The following is a 20,513-nucleotide window of genomic DNA, read 5'->3' as shown; positions in this document are numbered from 1 at the left end:
AGAAGGAATTTTCCTCCACACAAGATCAGGTGGCAGGTTGTTCAACCTTGCCCGTCGTAGAGCGAAGACCAAAGTACGGAAAGTCCTCATCAGGGAACTCCTCTTTGCTGACGATGCTGCATTAACATCTCACACTGAAGAGTGTAGGACTCAGCGACAGGATTGCGGCTGCCTGCAACGAATTTGGCCTAACCATCAGCCTCAAGAAAACGAACATCATGGGACAGGACATCAGAAATGCTCCATCCATCAATATCAGCAACCACGCTCTGGAAGTGGTTCAAGAGTTCACCTACCTAGGCTCAACTATCACCAGTAACCGGTCTCTCGATGCAGAAATCAACAAGCGCATGGGAAAGGCTTCCACTGCTATGTTGACTGCCAAGAGAGTGTGGGAAAATGGTGCACGGACATGGAACACAAAAGTCCAAGTATATCAAGCCTGTGTCCTCAGTACCTTGCTCTACGGCAGCGAGGCCTGGACAACGCATGTCAGCCAAGAGCGACGTCTCAATTCATTCCATCTTCGCTGCCTCCGGAGAAACCTTGGCATCAGGTGGCAGGACCCTATCTCCAACACAGAAGTCCTCAAGGCGGCCAACATCCCCAGCTTATACACACTACTGAGCTAGCGGCGCTCAAGATGGCCTGGCCATGTGAGCCGCGTGGAAGATGGCAGGATCCCCAAGGACACATTGTACAGCGAGCTCGTCACTGGTATCAGACCCACCGGCCGTCCATGTCTCCGCTTTAAAGATGTCTGCAAACGTGATATGAAGTCCTGTGACACTGATCACAAGTCGTGGGAGTCATTGCCAGTGATCGCCAGAGCTGGCGGGCAGCCATAAAGGCAGGGCTAAAGAGTGGCGAGTTGAAGAGACTTAGCAGTTGGCAGGAAAAAAAGACAGAAGCGCAAGGAGAGAGCCAACTGTGTAACAGCCCCGACAAACAAATTTATCTGCAGAACCTGTGGAAGCGTCTGTCACTAGAATTGGCCTTTATAGCCACTCCAGGCGCTGCTTCACAAACCACTGACCACCTCCAGGCGCTTACCCATTGTCTCTCGAGATAAGGAGGCCAAAGAAGTTTAAAAATGGGTGGTTGTTGGTCGGCACAGACTCGGTGGGCCGAAGGGCCTGTTTCAGTGCTGTATCACTCGATGACTTATTGCTTTTACAACCTGGCAAAAGGCCAACCTGAAACATTAACTTTCTCTTTCCACGGATACTGCCAGCCTTGCTGAGTATTTCAGATTTCCAGCATTTTGCTTTTATACTTCTTTTGGTAGCTGATTTACATTTTGGAAATTTTCAGCCAGATGGTTAAAAGAGAAAGGCTATTGTATCCCCATGGTCAGAAGTCCAGAAGGTCTAAGAGTTTTCTCTGCCGGTCTCCAGATCAGCACAGTTGAGATTGGCAGGTCAGAATATAGCGTTATACTTACCCACCCATGACACCTGGAGACCTTTCCTCTATTCTATCCAATTACTCTATTATCAATATGGAGTATTAAAAAAGGAAAGGTCCAGGTGCATTCCATGTTATTAGTGCACAGTCTGGAGCATTCTTTCAATAACACACAGACAGATTGTGTGATTATTTCCCTGTTCCAATTTCTATCCAGGCAGTGATGTAAACCTATTGCCTGTGATCCTGAATCTGTGTACAGGGGGCAGGGCAGGTGCCTGTGAGGGCATACAGTTTCTCAGCACACTTGCTAGATGGTTATGGGTTCCTAAAAGAGCCAAGGGGATGAACCTAAAGCTCATATTTAGAGATACAGCACTGAAACAGGCCCTTCGGCCCACCGAGTCTGTGCCGCCCAACAACCACCCATTTATACTAACCCTACATTAATCCCATATTCCCTACCATCTACCTACACTAGGGGCAATTTATAATGGCCAATTTACCGATCACCTGCAAGTCTTTGGCTGTGGGAGGAAACCGGAGCACCCGGCGAAAACACACGCAGACACAGCGAGAATTTGCAAACTCCGCACAGGCAGTACCCAGAATCAAACCCGGGTCCCTGGAGCTGTGAGGCTGCAGTGCTAATCACTGCGCCACTGTGCCGCCCATACTCAATGGTTGCAGCCCAGGAGGGGTTAGGGTGTTGCAGATTCATGAGCTACAACCTGGATATGTTAAGTTATATAAAATCACTGACACACACTGATTCAGATAAATAAATGGAGACCCTTCAGATCAACAAGTCCTGGTGGCTACATCATTGCTGTCATCTTGGTGTTATAATATAGAACAATTATTTTGACAAGGTTATTGCCTACTCTTGTACCCTGCGCTATTCTTACCATAGGAGCAGCCATAATCAGCATAATCCAGCAAGTAGTGGCCCGCCCACCAGTGTAGTCAGAGATGATTCCAGCCAGAATCCCACCTTCACAGACAAAAAAAAAGGAAAAAAAAAAAACGGTGAACAACCTGCACAGTATGGTTAGGAAAGTTACCATGCCACCACGACCCAACTCCCCACACTTCATCCTGCGTTCACTGACACTGTTCCCTCATACTCACCAGGCTATTAGATGCTTCATTTCAAAGCCATCATGAAACAAAAACAAATTTAAAAAAAAAAGTATTCAATAAAGATACATTTATTGAAAAAAAAATGTAGGATCCACGAGAGGAGAGGATTGACAATTCTGTAGATGCTCATACAAATGGTGGAGGCAATAAATAAAAGGAAAAGAAAGGAAAAGGATATCAGATAAGATGTATCCTGAAGTAGTTGTGTGAGATGAGTGACATGGATAAAAATAACTTATCGTGTTTGGGGGGGGGGGGGGGGAAGAAAAAGGTCAGTTAGGCTAAAGGAAGAGGACACCAGGTTCTTACAGGATATATCCTAGGATCCTGAGAGAGATCAGAGGAAACTGATACTTTTATGGCTCAATCTAGTGTGGGTGTGTGCCGGAGTGGCCATTGTGGAATAAAAATTGGTTCCAGTTTCATCATTCAACAACTGGCTGTCTGGAATATAACAAGTGTAATACTCATGTTTAAAAAAAAAGGAGGCAGAGCTAATCCAGGTAACTGAAGTTGGTCAGTTCCAGGGGAAAATTTTAGTCTCCAAGGATGAAATTAATTCTTTAGAAGACCAAAAGGAAGCTGCAAGAAGGAATAGTGATAAGATGGTAGAATGGGCTAAAAAGTGACAGATGGACTTCAATTTCAGTAAGTGTGAAGTGAAGCATTTAGATTTTTTTTTAAAAAAAAAGCAATAACTATACTCTGAATGGAACGAGGTTCAGTGAGTGGAAGAGCAAAGGGATTTGAAGGGCTGGGGTCACATTAACGTCAGCACCTTGGGTCAATAAGGCAGTTTAAAAAAAATTCCAGGTTTTATTGCAAAAATAAGATAGGCAAGAGATAATGATGAGCTTATATTAAAGTTTAAAAACAGACCTCTATTGGAGTACTCTGTACACAATAAGGCTCCGCACTATAAACAGCGTAGAGGCTTTCAGGAGAGTACAACATAGATTCATTAGGATGCTACACAAGCAAAATCCTGCTGATACTAGAAATCTGAAAAAAACCCCAAAAAATGCTGGAAACTGTCATCAGGTCTGGCAGCATCTGTGGAGTGGGGGAAACAGAGTCTGGTTCTGATGAAAGGTCACAGATCTGAAACGTTCACTCGGTTTCTCTCTCCACAGATGTTGCCAGATCTGCGGAGTGCTTCCAGCATTTTCTGTTTATATTTCACTAGGATGCTGCCTAGTATGCAGCAATATATAAATAAGACTCCAAGAATTAGGTTTTTTTTTGTTAGAAGTGTTTAACATTATCAAAAGTTTGGGACAGTGTAGACACAAGCAGACTGTCCCCATCAGCCGAGGGGTCTAAAAACGAGCAGTCATAGGGACATGATTAAATGCAAGACATTTAGAATATATGAGCAGGAGAAACCTCTTTAAAACATGAAAGTTGAGCTGTGATATCTTCTAGGATCAATGGCCAAGGCAGAAGCTACAACATCAAGAATAAGTTGGATAGGTGAGTGAAGGAATGGGGAGGAAGGGAAAGAGGCATAGAACAGATAAAAGTCATTAGCCCCATTGTTTCCACATGAAGGGTAAACCTCCATATGGACTGGTTGGGCCAAATGAGCTTACAACACAGAAATGGGTCAGTGTACATTAGTCCAATATCTATATAGTGATCAAATCACATTGCATCAAATGCCATCACATTCTTAAAATTGACATAAGTCAACTCAACATAAACATACCAAGAATGCCACCAACGTCAAAGAGCGTCGAGAGATCACCAGCAGTTTTGGGATTCAAATGGGCTGAAACAAAGAAAACAGTTTGGAATATCTAACAAGCAGATTTATCTATGAGCCAACACAAGCTCATGTTAACATCTGCTGGAAGCGTTAGCGGTGGTTCAGTAGCTAGAACCCTTCCCCCACTCAAGAGACTTGACAACATAATGTAAGCTTCTCATTATACTGCAGTACTGAAGGAGTGCAACACCATCAGGAGGTGCCATCGTTTCCATGTTAAACCAAGGCCTGACCTCCTCTCAGATAGATGGAAAGATCCAATGGCATATTCGAGAAAAAGCAAGAGAGAGTATTCCCAGTGTTGTGGCCAACATTTATCCCTTAACCAACATTGTTGAAATAAATAATCCATTCATTATCTCACTGTTGTGGGAATTTGCTGTGTAAATTGGCTGCCATGTTTTGTACATTACAACAGTGATTACACTTCAAAAAGGTAGTTTATTGGCTGTAAACATACTTTGGAATGTCTTGAGGCCATGAAAGATGCAGTATGAGCACAAGTTTTTTTTCCATATTTCTGGGATTACTGCCATAATTTCAATTTGTGTTAGCTGTGGTTCAGTAGTTAATGTTGTAGTTGTTATGAAATTAATATTTGAAAAATAAAAGTTCAAGATAGAGCCTGGAAGGTCAGGTGACCTCACATCTACTCTGCTAAAGGATAAGACAGATCAAAGAAGTTTTTGAAAAAAAAAGACGACTGCAGGGGTAACACCTGAAGAACAATGGGTTTTACCCTCCCAGACTTGTGAGTCATAAAACAAGGAGTCTGTGATACTGAAGATGCAAATATATAAACATCTGCTCGCACTTGGGAGCAATGGAAGGCCCAGGTGGCTCTGTGAAACCACACTTATGGACAACAAGCTATTGACTTGAGTCCAGACAAATTCAACTGATTTTCTGAAGGCAGACAGGCTGTAACAGAGGAAATCAGTGGTTGCAGCCTCAAGGCAAGCTGCAAGAGAACCCAGCAGTTGCAAACCAGGAGGCGGCAAACAAAAAAAAAAGGAAAATAACCAGCGGTTGTCGAAAGAGAGAGACAAAGAGAGGCAGAGAAGGTCGGGGAGATCCAACCATTGCAACTGGGAAGAGTTTGGGAATTTTAACTGAAGATTTCGCCAAAAAGAGGACTGTGTAACATAAGTGTGGTGTGATGTTTAAGTATTTTCATAAGTAAAGAAAATACCTTTCTTTGTAAGTAGCTGATACCCCAAATAACAAAGTACTATTTAGTTAATGGGGATCTTTTTTATTATAGCATCTAAACTAAAAGTCTCAAAATGTGAAATCTTGTGTAATTCTTTCAATTGGTCTGGGGTTTCATGTCTCCTATTTTTAAACTTTAAAAGGTCCCACTGAGGTTGTAACAGTGGCACAAGGTGGAAGTGGGAACTGGGCTGGTTTCAGCCTTATGATCCTCTCAGTTTCCCATCTCAGCCATATTACTGGGGGCTGTACTCATTAAGACAGGGAACATTATGGGGAAACTTGCTAGAGCTGTTTCAAATTATGGAGCAATGGGAGAGAGTAGATAGAAACAGATGGCAGTCAAAAAGGGTCTAGAACAAGGAGACAGATACAAAATTAAACATAGGGTGGGTAGAATTTCTGCTTTGGGAGCAATTGTAGATTCCAGCACAACTGCACCAGTTTTGAAAAGTGTTATCGTGCCCAGATTTCCGCTCAAACTCATTAGCATAATGCCAAACATAAAATCTGCTATGATCCAACATGATTAGGCAGTGCTTTAATTTTTTTTTTTAAATTAATATAGCTATGAATGGGGTGTTGAAGCAGAGACCATGCCAACATTTAAGACATATGGGTAGGTTGTTTAAGGAAAGGATTTACAGGAAAATGGGAAGAGGCTAGGTGTGTGGTTAGAATAAACACCAACACAGACTGATCCAGCCACATAGCCTTGTTATGGCACATGTTCTAGGCAATATGCAGGGCAAAGACCAGGCACCATCAGCAAAAACATGGCAGTGAGAGCATGGCAAGAGATTTCACAGCATGCAATAACTTGACACTTACCCATTGTAGAGCAATTTGTTGAAAAGTCCTAAAATTATTTTATAGTTCCTATTCTGACTGAGCTAGCTCCCCGTATTGTTTGACCTGGTTCATGACCCTGATCACGTCCTGTTCAGTTAAGCCAATCCCACCAGGCACCCGACTGACCGATAAAATGTCAGTGAGTCAGATACTAAACGCATTCTACTTCCCACCTATCCAATTGGTGTACTGGGATAAGCTACCATTCACATGAGGTATGTATGCAGTGTTGAGTTAGATTAAAATCAAATTCTGCTCACAAACCAGCCATCGTAGCTTTTTTTTTGGTAGAGATCAGGATTGCATCTAGAGTCAGCTTTTCAGCACTTCATGACAAAATCGATCTCGGTGGATGGGGAACTCCTTTCACTGGGGCCAGTGGTAAGTTCTCTGCTGCCCCCACCCCCCCATTCTAACTTTTCAGTGCCAAATCACTTCACTACCTAGTAATCTACGATCATATTGCTAGACTAATCATTGTCAGGCATCTATGATGTGGGTAAGCACTTTGATTAGAATGCAATGAAAAGAACTTCATGTAAACAGTGATTTTTGTTTTTTAAAAAAAACATACATTATGTGCTACTCACCGACAGATGAAATGTAGAGAGGCAACCAGAATAGGAAGGTATAGCTGACCAGCTTGGCAAAGAGTAAACACAGTGAAAACTCGACCACACCCTGCACAGTGAAAGCAAGCTCCATTACTGCTCAAGTTACAAAGACTCCATTTGAAAGGGCTATAGGCCTCCTTTGCCCTCATTCCTGGCACCCATTTAAATACCAAGCCTATGTATCCTCATCATTTTAGGGTTTTTGATAGAAAAAAAAAGTACATCGAGCCAGTTCCAGTTTTTATCCTTTTTATAAAAACCATCCAGATGAGAAAGAAACCAACTAAACACAAAGTGTTAAAGATATTGGCCTACAACCAACCTAGACAAATGCAAAAGCTTAAAAGCACATAACATTACGGATGAATCTTAATTCAGAGTTGTTTAATTCAAATTATCTGATAATTCAAGTGCCTTTAGTGCCAAATCTCCACTTTGCTGTGTTCTTCATATTGCATAATTCAAATTTATTTTAGCTAAAGAAAATACACCAACTTTTCAACTTAATATTGGCTTTCAGAAGGCATGAGCACCATCACTTATACACAGAATGCAGTTACACATTTTGACTAACCAGGGTCTTTTGTACTCACAGGTATTTTGAGTGCTCTGAAGAAGCTAACTGCAGAAGGCTGCTCGGTGTGGGCACTTGGAATGATGTTGCCCCCATTCACTGCAATGTCGCTGGGGTTGGTGAAAATCTCCTCTGTGCTTCCATGTCCCAACGATGGATTATGCTCCAGCTGGTCCTATAATACAGCAAAGGCACCTAGTTTCACCTATCAGTATTTGAACCCCCAGCTAAAGCTGCAAAAAAAAAAAAAAACCTCTCCTGTTCTTTGAGTCCCAGAACCCCAATCGCTATCGAGGCTGCTTTGTAACTGGCTGCCAGGATAGGTAGAGGTGAGTAATTCAGGCCCTTTAAAAGTGCTACTCAGATTCCCAAGCTTCAGTCATTGCTGTCTCTCTCCAGTCACTGTTCCCAATCTTCTACTCTCCAAATTTCAGCGCATCACTAAAGCATTCCATCGCGAGAGTGGATGAGGGAAATTAATGAAACACCATTATAAATATCTTTCTTCGCTTTAAAATAACAGAAGCAAAGAGACAGTACGAGACTAAACCAGCAGCTAGCTTAAAAGGGAACCTAAAAGTCTTCTATAGGGTAGTCGCTATGTCATTGAACTATGAATCCAGAGGCCCAGGCCAATGCCTTAGGGACATGGGTTCAAATCCCACCACTGTAGTTGGTGGAATTTAAATTTAATTAATTTTTAAAAATTCTGGAATTGAAAGCTAGTCTCAGTAATGGTGCCATGAAACCATAATCAATTGTAAAAACCCATCTAGTTCATTAATGTCCTTTAGGGAAGAAAATCTGCCCTCCTTACCTGGTCTGGCCTATATGTGACTCCAGACCCACAGTAATGTGATTGACTCTTAAATGCCTTCTGAAATGACCCAACAAGCCATTCAGTTGTCAAGGGCATTAGAGCAACAAATGCTGGCCTTGTCAGTGACACCTACATTTCATTAAAGAATCAAAAAAAAAAGCAAAAGGAGGAGGAGTGGGGCTAATTAAGGACCTAAAAAAAGGGGATTTACACAAAGTCAGGGGACATGGCTGAGGAACTAAATGAGTACTTTACATCTGCTCAAATCATGGTGAAAGGGGAGTTAGTTGAGACATTGGATGGGCTAAAAATTGATGAAAAGTACTATATAGGCTGGCTGTACATTTGATGCCCATCCCTATCGCCCTTGAGGTGGTGGTGGTGAGCGGTCTTGAACCACAGCAGTCCATCTGGTGTGGGTACGCCCAGAGTACTGTTCGGGAGGGAATTCCAGGATTTTAATCCAGCTACAGTGAAGGAACAGAAATTTATTTCCAAGTTAGGATGGTGTGTGGCTTGGAGGGGAATTTGCAGGTGGTGATGTTCCGATGCATCTGCTATCTTTGTTCTTCTAGGTGGAAGAGGTCACAGTTTAGAAGATGCTGTCGAAGGAGCCTTGGCGAGTTGCTGCAGTGCATCTTATAGATAGTACACACTGCTCCCACTTTGTGTCGGTGGTGAAGTGAGTGAATGGCACCCCATCCATCACCTTTAAACAATCAAGCCGCCTGCTTTGGCCTGGATGATGTCGAGCTTCTTGAGTGTTGTTGGAACTGCATTCATCCAGGCAAGTGGAGAGTGTTCCATCACACTCCTGACTTGTGCCTTGTAGATGCTGGACAGGCTTTGTGGAGTTAGGAAGTGGCTTACCCGCTGCAGAATTCCCAACTTCTGACCCGCTCCTGTAACGGAAAGTATTTATATGGCTGCTCCAGTTCAGTTTCTGGTCAATGGTAACCCCCAGTATGGTGACAGTGGGAGATTCGGCAATGGTAATGCCATTAAATGTCATGGGGAGATGGTTAGATTAAAAAAAAAAGGCACAGTAGCAGCATGGAAACAAAAAGTTGAAGCTTAAATTTGATAAGTCACCAGGACCAGATGAGATGCATCCAAGGATACAGAGAAGCAAGAATGGAAATTGCAGAGACACTGGCCATAATCTTCTAATCCTCCTTAGATACAGGTGTGGTGCCAGTGGACTAGAGAAGTGCAAATGTTACACCCTTGTTCAAAAAAGTGTACAAGGACAGCTACTAAAGGCCAGTCAGTTTAACCTCCGTGGTGGAAAGCTTTTAGAAATGATGATTAATTCAAGACAAAAAATTGTCATTGGACAAATGTGACTAATTAAGGAAAGCCTGCATGGATTTGCTGAGGGCAAATTGTGTTTAACTAACTTACTTTAGGTTTTTGATGAGGTAAGAGAGGGTTGATAAGGGTAATGTGGTATACATGGACTTCCAAAAGGCATTTGATAAAGTGCCACATAACAGGCTTGTCAGCACAATCAGAGCCCATGGAATAAAAGGGACAGTAGCAGCATGGATACAAAATTGGCTGAGTGACAGGAAACAGAGTAGCGAATGGTTGTTTTTCCAGAGACTGAATGAAGGTATATCATGGAGTTCCCAGGGGTCAGTTTTGGGACCCCCTCCTTTTCTCGATAGATATTAATGCCATAGACTTGTGGGTACAGGGCACAATTGCAAAATATGCGGATGACATAAAACTTGGAAATATTGTGAAATGAGAGGAGGATAACGATAAACTTTAAGGGCTCACAGACAGGCTCGTGGAATGGGTGGACAAGAGGCAGATTAAATTTAATGCCAAACAATGTGAAGTGATTCATTTTGGTAGGAAGAATGAGGCGAGGCAATATAAATTAAAGGGTACAATTCTAAAATGGATGCAGGAGCAGAGGGACCTGGGGGTATATGTGCACAAATCATTGAAGCTTGAGAAAGCGGTTAATAAAGCATATGGGATCCTGGCTGGGGTTTATAAATAGGGGCATAGAGTACAAAAACAAGGAAGTCATGATAAACCTGTATAAAAGACTGGGTTCAGCCTCAACTGGAATTACTGCGTCCCGTTCTGAGCACCACATTTTAGGAAGGATGTTAAGGCATTAGAGAGGGTGCAGAAAAGATTCACAAGAGTGGTTCTGGGGATGAGGGACTTCATTTACATGGATAGATTGGAGAAGCTGGGCTTGTTCCCCTTAGAGAAAAGAAGCAAAGCTTGAGAGGAGATTTGATGGAGGTTTTCAAAATCATGAGGGGTCTGGGCAGAGTAGATAGAGAGAAACTGTTCTCATTGGCTAGAGGATCCAGAACCAGAGTAGATCGATTTAAGGTGATTATTGGCAAAAGAACAAGAGGAAAAACATTTTTATGTACCGAGTGGTTAGATTAAAAAAAAAAAAAGATTTAGATATACAGCACTGAAACAGGCCCTTCGGCCCACAGAGTCTGTGCCGACCATTAACCACACATTTATATTAATCCTACACTAATCCCATATTCCTACCACATCCTCACCTGTCCCTATATTCCCCTACCACATACCTATGCTAGGGGCAATTTATAATGGCCAATTTACCTATCAACCTGCAAGTCTTTTTGGCTGTGGGAGGAAACCGGAGCACCTGGAGGAAACCCACGCAGACACGGAGAACTTGCAAACTCCACACAGGCAGTACCCAGAACCGAACCCGGGTCGCTGGAGCTGTGAGGCTGCGGTGCTAACCAATGCCTTAAAGTGTGGTGGAGTAAGATTCAGTTGAGGCATTTAAAAAAAAAATTGGACAATTATCTGGAGGAAAAAAAAACGCAGGGCTATGGAAAAAGGCTGGGGAGTGGGACTAGGTGAATTGCTCTTGGAGAGCCAGCAGACACAAAGGACATTCTATGTAGATATTCTACGAAGTCCTCAATAAAGATAAAGGAAGGGTTGAGATTTAGTCAGTATGGTGAACATATATGGTTGTGCTGCCACCTCGATAAATGCAAACCACCCAAAGAGACTTAAACCAGTTGGATTCTGCAGAAATCTGAAAATAGGAAGAGACTGAACTTCTTCCTTCTGCCAATTAAGCACGCAATTTGAAAGCAGGTTTCCTATTTTTGCTCGAACAGTCTCTAGCACAGGGAGAAAGACCCAGCATACAACAGAACTGCATGGTTGAGCTGAAGACAGCGCTAAAAGAACAGAACAGGTTGGGTTTGGAGCACTGGTCCCAAGTCTATTTCAATATCATCATTGTGTCTTAACAATTAACAAAGTTGTTGATTTACTTACATGGTGTTTGGGGGGGCTGCAATCCACATCTTCAGGGTCTGAGAGAAAAGACAAAAAAAAGGAAAAAGTTCTGAATTTGTTAATTTGGAAACAATTAAGTGGCAGCCATCAAACCCAGGCTGCTCAATGTCAGAATTGAACAAAAATCTGCCAATCCATAGGAGATATCTTCCTAATCGGCAGTCAAACATATCAGCTAACACAGGCAGATAATGCGTGTCATTCTCAGTTCCCAGGGTCACCAGTGGGAGATAAAGGTCCTTGTAGCACACTTCTTTCCCCTGAAGATGCCTGGGAGTGGGGGAGGGGGCAGTGGGAAAGGGAGGTGGTGGAAAGAGGGAGAACGGTATCAGACGAAAAAAGGAAAAATAACCTGCACTGCAAGTATCCATCATCAAGACCATTCAGTAAGAGCACAGGGACAGGGACATCACGGTGCGTACTTGCGCTCAGCACGCACACCTTGTCTCAGTAATGATGATCATGAAACTACTAACAATGGTTGTAAAAACCCATCTGGCTCACTAATGTCCTTTAGGGAAGGAAATCTGCCGTCCTTACCTGGTCCAGACTACATGTGACTGCAGACCCACAGCAATGTGGTTAACTCTTAACTGCCCTCTGAATTCAGTTGTCAAGGGCAATTAGGGATGGGCAACAAATGCTGCCCAGGCCAGTGGCTCCCAAATCCCATGAAACAAATAAATTAAGAAAAAAAGCTGCTCCAACCATAATTCAACAAAAAGGTGCCCCAAATTTTCTGTTCGATTGTATCATTTGCTGCTAACCTTGTAAAACACAGAAAGCAGGCAGACAGTTCCCAGTAAAACACTTGGCATATAAACAAGAGACATCACTTACATTCCACCAGAAAGAAGAAGCAGACTATTCCCATTACTGCAATGATGACACCGGGCACAATGAATGATAAACCCCAGGCAAATGACACAAAGCTCCCAGCGATTAAGGAGCCCAGGATATTACCGACAGACGTATGAGAGTTCCAGATTCCCATGATGAATCCTCTCCTGTCAAATTAAACGGGGGAGGGACAAACAAAGTGATATTAAACTCTTTCCGAAGGTCATGAGAATAGTTTGATTAAAAAAGGAAAGGATGATGAGCTGAAGTTGCCTCAAGACCCTGATCACCCAAAAATCTACTCAACTCTAGACATGGAATAAAGCTACAGTTTCTCAAACATCAGTGTACTGAAAGCATGTGCTCGTGGCTACCTTCATAAGGCTCTCCCTGTTTCACCAATTCACTGAAGACAAACTACTAAATAGGAATCACAACTTCCCCACAAAAGTCTGCAACTTTTCCCCTTCATCCCCTCCCCTCCTACCAAAAAGCTGTCGATGCTTGGAGTCAATTCAAAAACACAAAACAAAGACTGATGAATTTTTTTTTATTAGGCAAGGGTATTAAGAGGAATGGAATCAGGTCAGGTAAGGAGTGTTACAACACAGTTCAGCCATGATCTAATTGAACAGCAGAATGGCCCACTCCTACTCCTTGAGTTTAATCACTGGAATGTTTGTAACCATGGCTGATAGGAAATTAGCAGAGGTCTGGGCAGAAGTTGATTATATATATATATTTTTTTTTTTAAAAAAGAGCACAGATTAACACAAACATAGGACTGTCTTCAAACAAATAAGTGAGAATTTGTCTCTCTTCTCACTCAATGAATGACTCGCTATTCAGTCCTACCGACTAGGTCAGTGCTAGATCAAGTTCTTGGTCAGCGAGGGCAGTACAATTGGCCTCTGAGCTCTTGGGCCCCCAAGACAGATCAGCCAGAGTTGCAGTTATCATGCTCCCTGCCTCAGGTCGCACAGCCAGGGTGGCTGCTTGGAGACGATCCAAAGCCAATCTCATCTTGATTGATGACCCACATGTGCATCCTCTTCCTAAAATCGTTAAGTCACCTACCAGCAGCAGGGCACCTTGCCCGATTTCATTTTTCTCTAGTCAAGTGACACTGAAGCCAATTGTAGCACTCCCACCCCTACTGATATCAGTTAGCACTGGATATCAAACTTGGGATGACCTTGGACTGTGACTCAGTACACTATATGGTGCATGAACCCACTGAGCCATATGGAGTGGGGTGAGGGGTGGTGTTGGTGGGATGTAGGGGGAGAGAAATGGATTACATATGATATGAAGTTCAGTTTCTTTCAATATTTTTTCTTGCTCAGCTAGTCTTTTTAAAAAAAAAAACAAATTACACAACTGCATCATTTCTGCAAAAAAAAAAAAGGAACATTAATATTTGCACACTCCTCTGCACAGAATGAGAGCGCACAGGAGACCATTCAGCCCCCATGCCTGGGCCAGCTCTTGTAGGAACTATTAGTCTCATTTCCCCCTCCCAACCCACAGACCTGCAAATTCAAGTATATATCCAATTCCTTTTGAAAGTGATTAAATTTGCTTCCGCTGCCTTTACAGATCATAACTCACCATGTGAACAAAATTTTCATCTCCTGTTTTTTCACTAATTATATTAAATTTGCATTCTCTGATTACTGACCCTCCTGCCAGTGGAAACTGTCCCTCCTTATTTACTATTGAAATCCTTCATAATTTTACACACCTCTATTAAATCTCTGCTCACAGAACAATCCCAGCTTCTCTAATGCTTAACAGAAGCCCCTCAAACTCAACTCCTTCCCTTTCCCCATAGGCCCAGATCTAAATTTTGAGGCCAGGTTCACATTTCAGCAGAGTTCTAATCTCCAGCTCCTCAAACTATGTGTCAAGTGGTTTATAGCTGGGCTTTGTCGGATGTACAAATGTTACATAGAATGTAAAGTACAGAAACAGGCCATTTTGGCCCAATTGGTCCATGCCAGTGTTTATGCTGCATACGAGCCTCCAACTCCTCTTCATCTGACCCTATTAGCATAACCTTCTAATCCTTTCTCCCTCGCATGTTTTTTTTAGTTTCCCCTTAAATGCAGCAATGCTACTCAATTCAACTATGCCTTGTGGTAATAAGTTCCACATGTTAACTGCTCTCTGGAGTTCATTTGAATTCCTTATTGAATTTATTACTGACTATCATGTTTAGGCCCCTTAGTTTTGGACTCTCCCACAAATGGAAACATCTTTTTTTTACATCTACCCTATCAAAACCTTTCATAATCTTAGACTGTGAACAGGTCATCCTTTATCTTCTCTTTTCTAGTATAATGAGATGTTAGAGTGAGGGCTTATAGAGGGTGCTGTGAACAAGCATTTTGCATCAGAGGTCGTGCCAGGGCAGTCATAGCGTTCTTTGGACAAATAGAATAGCAACAGAATGATCAAAGTAAAAGCTCCAATATTTAAATCACCCTTTCTTTGCCATGTGTGTTGCAAGTTAAGTAGCTGTCCATCTCTCCTCATCTAAAAAAAAACTATCCAATATTCAAATATAAAAATCACAGGGGTACAGGGTTGCCAACTGTTTCGGAATGTATCAAACCAGCTTTGTTATGGCAAAAATCAATCACGTGATTAAACATCATGAGCAGTGTCACAAGACATTTGTCCATGCTTACTAAGGTAAAAGCAACATCTGCATCACCAAGCCACAAAAAAAATGTGATTTTGTTTTAGTGAGGCAAACAAACACAAAATAGAAAGATTTAAGCATAAGTAATGTTTAAATAAAAAAGTGACTTCTATAATGTTTCTACATAAGATACAATGAAAAACACCATTGATGCAACAAAAACAAAATCGATTCAAGTAAAGTTTTCACATAAATGACTTTAGAACCAATAAACAAATTAGAGAATATAAAAAAAAACAAACGTAATTCAATTCACTGACTTCCAAACCCTATCCAAGCCCAGCTTCAGATTGCGGAGGCTCAGTCCTCAAAAAGCAACAAAGCTGCCCGACTCCCAGAACAAAGTACACATCACAGACAGACATCAACACTCCCGCGCTCTAGTTTGTTTCTCCCTTTCCTGAGTTTGCGTTGCGTTCAAGACTCTCAGACATACTCAGGCGATTTTCGTTGGCCTCGACAGTCATCCTTTCAATTGGCAATGAGGTGATGCATTCCAAGCTGTGGGGAGACCCACAGGAACCAGACAACACTTTTTGGTTGTTAGTCAAGACAGCGCATACAAGTACTGGTTTGCCAGAGACCAGTCGCCCTTTCCAAGAGATTCTGGCCCAAAGCAGGAGGGTTGGAATTCCTCCATGGGTAGGGTGGCGTTACTGGACTAGGCGATAGAGAACACAAGATCAAATCTCAACAAGGCAGTTTGAGAGTTTCAAATCAGTTCTTTTTAAAATTTGGAACGATGATATCAGTAAATGTGACCCTGAAGGATTGTCATAGAAACTCAACTGGTTCACTAATGTACTTTAGTGGAGAAAACCTGTCATTCCTTATACTTTTAGGCCTATACTTGACTCTTGTCCCACACCAATGCTCTGAAAGAGTCACTCAGTTGTTATTAAACCACCATTGAAGGTGGCTCACCACCACCTTCTCAAGGCAACTAGGGATGATCAATAAATTATGATCTTGCCAGGGACATGCATACCAGAGACTGAACTTAAAAAAAAAAAGGGGGCCTTGCAACTCACTCAACAGCTACAGGGAGGGCCATTACATTGGACAGGGACACGTCATTGGATGACTCTCCACTGGAGTTATTTTACTTCTCTTCTCAACAGAATAGAAGAACAATTTTTCCTTAAAATCAGTTCACTTGATCACAAGAGACAAAATGTCAACTGTCAAACAGTTACCATCCCCCAGCTTCACCCCTGATCACATGGGTGTTTTTTTTGTCAAATCAGTGAAACAATACTTACTTCCCTTTTCCAAACCAATTCCCTACGCAAGCAACAACAGCTGGCCACCCTGTCGTCTGTACCAAACCATTTGCAATCTGTGGGAAAAAAATAAATAAAGGAAGGTGCGCATGAGAGACATGAGGAAAAAGAGGGTCACATATAGGGCTTAACTCCATCTTCAAAAAGCAAACTACTGATCATAGCTACAACTCAGAAGGGGGAAAGACAGGAATCTGAACTTCTCCTGGCAGAGATGGTAGTAAAGAGGGCAGCAAGTTGACTTGGGTTACACAATGATGTTGATAGATTCTGGAATCCCTAGTCCCCTCTGGATTTTGCACCCCCAAGACTGGTGTCCTAACAAGGCAAACCAATTCTTAGCCATTAAAAAACACCTCTACATATCTGTCACAAAAGTTTGAATTCAGCCCAGCATCTACAGCCTTCAGGCGAGGGAGAGTTCCAGATTTCGACTCCCCTTCGTATAAAGATTTTTCACACGCCAGGTTGGGGTGGGGTGAAAAATACATTTGAGATAGAAATACCCAGAGCTCAAAATATACTATGTTTCCTCTATTTCTGCCCCTCCCAAAAATAGACCAATTTCTCCAGTACCAGCAGAATTGGATGTTATCATTTATTTGGGCGGCACAGTGGTTAGCACTGCAGCCTCACAGCTCCAGGTACCAGAGTTTGATTCTGGGTACTGCCTGTGCGGAGTTTGCAACTTCTCCCTGTGACTGCGTGGGTTTTCGCCGGGTGCTCCGGTTTCCTCCCACAGTCAAAGACTTGCAGGTGATAGGTAAAGTGTCCATTGTAAATTGCCCCTAGTGTAGGTAGGTGGTAGGAAATATGGGATTACTGTAGGGTTAGTATAAATGGGTGGTTGTTGGTCAGCACAGACTCGGTGGGCCGAAGGGCCTGTTTCAGTGCTGTATCTCTAAAATAATAAAAAATTTGAGCTCTCTCACACACTTACTTCCTTGTGATATGGCCTCTGTAGAGGCCATACCTACACTAGGGGCAATTTACAATGGACGCTTTACCTATCACCTCTGTAGAGGCCATATGGGAACTCCCAGTCTACAAGGGAGGTGACTGCACAGTGGTGTTGATAGATTCTGAACAATCCCCACAGAGGCCTTTACCCACTCGTTAACATAGTGTGCAAGAAAGATGGGGGGTGGGTGGGAAAAGACTTCCACAACAATGGAGGTGTGGCACATGTACAACTGGTGTTTCTAAAGAGTCAGCACAAGCATGATGGGCTGAATGGCTCCCTACTGTGCTGCAAGTTTCTATGACAACTCCTGCTGCAAGTTATCTTTTCCTCTCTTATCCCATGGTCCTTCACCTCCAACCAATATCTTCATCCTAGAACTAGTCACAGATTCACCTTGAAATAGTGGTCAAGAAAAACGATAGGCCAAATCAGAAATTTTAATTCATCAGTTGAAAACTTAAATTAAAAGTTTTTAATGGGGGCAAAAAATGCTAGTGAATTTTAAAAAAGGCCACCACAATTTATATCTGAAACACCGTTTCACATTCCTCGGCCTCCAACAGGAGAAGCGTGTCTGATGAGCCAACAAACAGGCTGTTGGCAGGGTGGGGGGGCGGGGGTTGCATTCCCAATGCCTTCCTGCCTCTGCTGCAATTTTACGTGGGGTGGTGGCAGGAAATGGCCCGTCTGCCCCAGGGCAATCAAGGCCCTTAAGTGGCCAATTAAATGCCACTTAAGGGCCTCCTCCCACCACCGCAGGTATTTTACCCACAGCCAGCAAAGACAGCAATAACACTGCTCGGTAAAATCTGGCAGCCTTCTAGCAGGCTGGGGGGGCCCTCCTGATTGTGCCCCATGGAGGGCCGCCCCCAAAGTCCCAACACTACCCCCCACATGGCCCAGCAACTGATCCCCCTTGCCTCACCAGGGACACTTACTTGCTTTTCAGGGCCATTCCTCCTCTTCCTGCCATTGGCAGGGTATAGTTCTAGCAGTGGCCACTGCTCCCAGTGGCACTGCTGGCACTAAGAGCTGCCAGCCTGCTGTTTGGCCGGCAACTCCATAAGGAGGGACTTACTGCCTCAAGGAGGTGGAGTCCCGCCCAAGGCCAATTAAGGGCATGGGGAACGAAAAATCCTGGCGTAGCTCCCCAGGCCCGGCAGAGGTGGGCTCGCCACCAACTTTTTGGCTGGTGGGTGGGGCCTCCCGCCCAACATTAAATTCCAGCCATTGACTTTGAAAGAGCAAACCCCGCCAAGTGTAAATATTGGCACCCTGGGGCCTGCAGAGATGGAAATTCCCACCCTTGAATCTCGTTGGGGTTCAGAGAATACACTGAGGCAGTCAGGTGATCCTCTGCCCTTCTCTATGAAAGCTGGGAGTTTCCTTGGACAAAAGACAGACAAGCAATGACTGAAATGGGGCAGAAGCAGAAGGGCTGTATCCCCCCCTCCCTCTCCAGATATCACAAGTTTGAAAACTGTCTGCGACTGTAGACCGTCCAAGCCTATAGATTGCTACAGACAGAGACATCAGGGGAAGAGAGCCACCTATAAGTCTGCCTCCAAGAGAACCTTGAACCAAGTGGGCCAGCCACAAAGTACACTCCAACCAGCCAAAGACTTCCAGAATACAACTTCAGCCGGAAGACCACAGCATCATCCAATCTCACAGACTGTGTATTAAATTTTTATTTATACTGGACTCTAATCTAACCATAATATCTACTTCTCACATTGTAATCTATTTGTGTGCATGAGATTCTCTTGCAAGCGTGTACATGAATGTATAAATGTATTTTTTATTATTGTATTTAGATTATAAAGTATAAAAAAAACTCAACTCTTTCTTGTTTAAACTCAAGAAAACCTGTCCGATTGGTTCTTTCATGATCACAACAAAGAAAAAAGGTAAAATATTCAGAGGTGGTAAGCACATTGACTGTTTAAGACAGAATAAACCCTATTACGGTCAAGTAAGAGGAAGGACAAGAGGGGAGCTTGTGACTTCTCCTCACCTGACCGTAACATAGTTGAGAAATAATGCAACTTTAAAAAAAAACACACACACAGGTTAGGCAACAGTATAGGTCACCTCTCACTAACCCCTACCCCCATGTTCACCCTCCTCTCTTTCTATATAACCTTTTCAAATGCAGCTGCGCACCTCTTGATTTACCTGCAACGTCCTCATTGCTACCAACTCATTGGTGCACAGTTGGCTGATTTCAGCCAGACCCCAGCACCTCTGCAGCCAAGGAGGCTAGAAAGGAAATTAAAATAAAGACGACAGGGCTTCCACTCCTGATCAATATTCAGCAAGTGCTGGTGGAAAGCATAGCAATGGGGCCATTGGATAGGAGTTGAACTGTGATGGGCTGCACAGTTGAATAGCCTGATGCGAGTCTGCAGAGTGACGGAGGACCAGCCAGTGTGGTAAGATACTGAAGGTTGGATGATGCTTGTGCAACTGTAACTCAGCAAGAACCCTTAGAAGAAACTGAGGATGGGAAGATAAATCTTTGTGTCTGCACTTGTTAGATGCCAATGTTATAAAATGTCAGCTAGTTCAAAAAAGAGAAAACAAACAAACAAAAAAAAAAACTGTTAAATCAAAAGTATTTGGGCCAAGAGGCCAATTTAACGCCCTCAGTAATTCTAATGTGCATCAAAATTGGCTGACAAAATGGAATTAGGGAATCTCTGCAAAGAGGATGACAGATAAAGTGACAGAGCATAGAATGTCTCATGCATGAGGTACAATGCCACCTGCACTTGCCATTAGATAGATATGGTTGGTTGGTTATGGAGTGTGCAGCCAGACTGACCTGTATAATTACGTAGTACCAGATACTGTGAATGTTCCAGTAAAATCCAAATCCAAAGAGTGCCGTGAACAACCCACTGAGCAACATCCCGGCAGTCAGGTAATATCGCAGAGGGAGCCGCTCTCCAAAAATACCACTAAAAACAGGGAAGAGAAACCAGCCCGAGTATAGAGAG

General features: G+C 43.1%; 1 protein-coding gene across 2 annotated transcripts in view; it reads right to left on the bottom strand.

The window, feature by feature from the left end:
• Window positions 1–20,513, bottom strand: part of slc37a2 (solute carrier family 37 member 2) — a 57,912-nt gene that overhangs the window by 18,525 nt on the left and 18,874 nt on the right. For both annotated transcript variants that reach the window (XM_068053832.1, XM_068053833.1), the window contains 8 exons: window positions 20,339–20,474; window positions 16,527–16,603; window positions 12,558–12,724; window positions 11,697–11,734; window positions 7,590–7,745; window positions 6,973–7,063; window positions 4,259–4,321; window positions 2,316–2,401 (listed from right to left, as the gene is read on the bottom strand). In XM_068053832.1, coding sequence (XP_067909933.1) covers window positions 2,316–2,401; window positions 4,259–4,321; window positions 6,973–7,063; window positions 7,590–7,745; window positions 11,697–11,734; window positions 12,558–12,724; window positions 16,527–16,603; window positions 20,339–20,474 — 814 coding nt within the window. The remainder of the gene's footprint in view (window positions 1–2,315; window positions 2,402–4,258; window positions 4,322–6,972; window positions 7,064–7,589; window positions 7,746–11,696; window positions 11,735–12,557; window positions 12,725–16,526; window positions 16,604–20,338; window positions 20,475–20,513) is intronic.

The sequence above is a fragment of the Heterodontus francisci genome, chromosome 22, assembly GCF_036365525.1.
Source record: "Heterodontus francisci isolate sHetFra1 chromosome 22, sHetFra1.hap1, whole genome shotgun sequence".
In the NCBI taxonomy this organism is placed as follows: domain Eukaryota; kingdom Metazoa; phylum Chordata; class Chondrichthyes; order Heterodontiformes; family Heterodontidae; genus Heterodontus; species Heterodontus francisci.
This window is presented reverse-complemented; position numbering and strand designations above follow the sequence as displayed.